Here is a 3,967-nt window from a genome sequence, read left to right on the forward strand (position 1 = left end):
CACGCCTTTTGATGCCGTAGTAAATGGGGTGCCGTCGTTGCTGTCGAATGTCGCCGCACTGCTCGTAGCTACGACGTAGCCGCCGAGGTAATGCTTGCGCTTGTCTACCAGGCCATCATGAGTCGGGCTCCCTGTTTTGTAGATCGCGTTCCGGCCCGCATTGCTGTAAAGGCTGGATATTGCTGCCGATATTGATGTTGGGCCTTTGTCGATTTCATTTGCGCTTATCGTTTGCGGGCAGTCTGCGATTAGTGCTTTGTATGCTGTGTGTGCCTTCGCCTTGTAGCCTGAGCCGGTGAACTGTTGTATTGCCGGTTTAGCAGAGGTCGTGCATGCTTGGGTAAGCGCTACGCCGTCAGCGACGCAGATGCATACAAAGTCTGTTGCTAGGGCTTCCCCCTTGGCGTTTGTCGCTCTTGCGCCTGTGCCACACGCTGCCGTTTGCGTTTTGCTGTCATCCCACGGGAATTTTGAAGCATCGTCAGGTAGTGGTATTGCTTCATATGGGTTCATCTGCTGCTCTGTATGTCCCGCTAATCCTGTGTTGCCATACAGTGCTTTGAAGGCGTGGTAGCGCGCTTTTTTCTGCATGTCTGTCAGTTCGCGAGCTAGAAACTTCTGCTCCGTCTCTAGTTTTTCGGCTTTGGCTACCAAGTGAGCTACTGCACTCCGGAGCTTGTTCGCCGTAGTTTCTTGGAGCGGCAGGTTCAACCTGCCTTTCCAGGGGTCTTTATCATCGTTTGTCAGCGTTTTGATCCGAGCTACTATTTCAGCTAGTTTGGTGGCCTTTCCGAAATACGACACCGCTTCGTCGGTGTCCTTTGCTTTTTCCCATCCGCCTTCCGGTGGTTGCCCTCTCAGGGCCTTTTCTACGGTTGAGGGTAATACTGTTAGGTTCAGCTGTCGTATTTTTTCCATGATATTTGTCATTCTTGTTGAGGGGGAGGTCAGGGTGTCTTCTGCGCTTCTCTTTTCCAGCTTGGGGTCAAGGACAGTCGCCGACAAAAGGTCGTATAGCTTGCACATATCCTTGAATTCTTTGGCGTTTTCCTTGGCTGGTTGCGCCCGTTGTGTTGCAAAAATAATGGCTAGTGCAACGGCTAAAAGCAGTGGCTTTTCCAGCGAAAACCCCAAGCCTGACTGGAAACGGGGGTGCATTGTGAAAAGCATCACTTCCTGCTGGTGTTGAAATTGTCTTCCTTTCTGTGGAGTCGCTGCAAAATTATAGAATTGTTTTTCGGCTTTGGACCCAAGGGGAGGGCCTCTAGTTCACGTAAGTACGTTGCCGACGTTTTAGTTAGTGTTTTGTAGCTACCTGCAAGGTGCTCGTATTTTTGAGGTGGTGGCGGGTTCACTGCTTTGGCTAACGAAAAAAATGGTATGGTGCATCTTAGGCTCCGTTTTCGCTTTTGAGTTTAAACTAAACGACGGTTGGCGTTGTTTTTACATGGTGCTCCCCTTTTAGTAGTCTGTGCAGTGCTCCTCACAACTTTCAAAAGGTGCACACAAAACAACTTCCCTTCTTTTTCCCTCTAATCTTTCTACCCCCTTCAACTCTATGCTACATTTCCTGTTCGACCTATACTGCCAGATCGAGCACTGCAGAAATATCTTCCCCGGTTACCACGATTCTCAGCAACAGTATTTCAACTTGTTTGGATGTCTCCTTCATCTATTGCTAACTAAGGTTCAGTTAGTTACAAGTTATGTGCATTTCTGTTCTCCTTATAACGTGCAGTTCAAGGGCTGTAGCTGAAGCTTATATCGCAGTTAGCTATGATTCATAGATTTTAACAGTTTATGATTCCGATGTGTTTTTTTACGGTCTTCTTGTTGTAAGTGATATTGCTTCTAGAGTTCTATTTCAATATGCGTGGTTTTGATGTAGAGACAGTTGTTAACAAGTGAATACTTGCTTTGTAACCCAAGCTGCAATTAACTTGCGCTTACAAAGTTTCAACACATTCTCTCTTCAGTCATCTATCACATTCCCAGCTGTACTCCGACATTAAAACCGCTCCTGTCGCTCAAACTCATTGAAAAACTTTCTAATCTAAATTTCAACATTTATTGCTGCTAGTGTGTTTTTTCAGTACTGTTTTATCTATTATTACTGCTGTTGGAATAACAAAGTGACGGCGGCAAGGTTTTTGGAAGCACAGGTCGTGTTCTGGCTACGGTTGACATTTGCTTGTTTTTGATCCGGCTCCAGCCGTTTAAGGATTTGTAAATCGCTCCACAATAGTTTTTTTATTTGCTTTCTTTTAGTGATATAATTCGTCATTTTGGCAGCAGCAACAGCTCTTATGTAAATTACTCGTTCCTTTAAAGGTATTAGTGCGTGTGCAGTATACCCATATGGAACTTAAGCAGCATTACAATTTATTTATTTAACTTAACAAAGCTCTTTAGTTTGCTGTTCTGCGCTGTTTTAAGCATATTCCATATTTCCGTCTGTCGCTGTCGACGCCAATCAATTATTAATCCTTGTTTTAATGTACCCCGCTAAATAATGTGTTGTTTGTGCTTAAAAATGTTGAGCATTCTTGTTGCGCATGATACGAAGACGACTTTGTCACTACTTTACACGCACACAATTCCTTTTTCTTTTGTTTCTTAATTCCTGGTCAATAGGGTTAGCCTGCAGATTGAAAGCTACAGTCTCTGCCATCTTACCGGTAAAATCTCCCAATTTTGAGTGAAATACTGTGTAGCAGTGGCTTTTCATTCCCATACTGATGTATCATTTCCTGCTGTTGCAAGCTTCTGCGCATGAAGCAACGAGTCCACTTGCTCTGTACACTGAACCTTGTTTCTTCATCATCCCGTCGTATATGATAATACCCAACGTCATATTTGTGTTTGAAACTGTGCACATTCTATCTTCCCTTTGTTCTTTCATTACACCCCTACCATTCTTTAAGTGCTTCTATTTTACATTCTACTCTTTCTGAACAACTTTTATAATAATATTGGTATATATACAGTCGCAACACTCTTCCATCTTTGTCATTATTATTATCACAATTTTTATGAAGTCTGTCAAAATTCTAAAAATAGCAACCTTACATAAGGAGCAGCAATCAGAGACAATTTATTATTTACGAGAAATTTGGAAGAGCGGCACTCTTTTCTATACCGTTTGCAATCTAGAGATTTACACTTCTCTTTGGATTTACCTGCACATTTCTCCTCTTTATTTTCTTCCAGTTTCACTCTTTCTTTTACTTTGCTTTTCAAATCTTTGAAGTCACATCAATCCTTTTTTTGATTTATCCTTGTCAGTTTCTTCCTTGCAGTCTTCTGCCTTTTTGAGGCGCTTATGCTACGTTTAGCGTCCAACCGTTGAGCACATAGGTAAAAAAATTCACAAAATTAAAAAAGAATAAAAAAAATTAGATTGATGTGGGAATGGAAATGGAGTTTAAAAAAATTAGGCGAAGCCACAGGGAAGAAGAATAAGGGTTAAGATTGACGTAAAAAAGAGTCTCTGCATCACTAAAAAATAAAAAACTAAAATCGCGACTCTTCACTGATAATCAAAAAAACCAGAAAAGTTAAACTCCTAACCCGAATAACCCGAATAACCCTCTTCCTATCCTTTCTTCTTTTTATTACATTTTCATCTCCAATGTGAACAAAAGTTTCAGAACCAACAACAAAAATTTAAAAAATAACCCTAAATTTCTAACCCTAAAAATATTAAAAAATTGGAAAAAAATTAAACTTGAAAACTTGTGAAAATCAAAAAAATCTAAAAAGCAGTAAAACTAATAACTCAAGGAGAAATAGTCAAAAATCTCAAAAAATGTCAAAAATTGAGCAAAAAAATCAAACAAAAATTCTAACTCTAAAACCTAAAATAAAAAACCTAACCCTAAAATTCAAGAAAAGGAACAGTTGGAAAAGATAATTAAATTTTTACTCAAAAAAAACACAGAATCAGAATTTTTACAACCAACAAAAA

General features: G+C 40.5%; 1 pseudogene across 1 annotated transcript in view; it reads right to left on the reverse strand.

Moving 5' to 3' along the window:
• The window catches only part of TEOVI_000247900:pseudogene, a 1,609-nt pseudogene extending 451 nt beyond the window's left edge, over positions 1-1,158 (reverse strand). The window contains exon 1 of the mRNA in view: positions 1-1,158. Within this exon, the coding sequence occupies positions 1-1,158 (1,158 nt within the window).
• Positions 1,159-3,967: the final 2,809 nt, after the last annotated feature.

Source organism: Trypanosoma equiperdum (assembly GCF_001457755.1).
Source record: "Trypanosoma equiperdum strain OVI genome assembly, contig: ctg_555, whole genome shotgun sequence".
Lineage (NCBI taxonomy): Eukaryota > Euglenozoa > Kinetoplastea > Trypanosomatida > Trypanosomatidae > Trypanosoma > Trypanosoma equiperdum.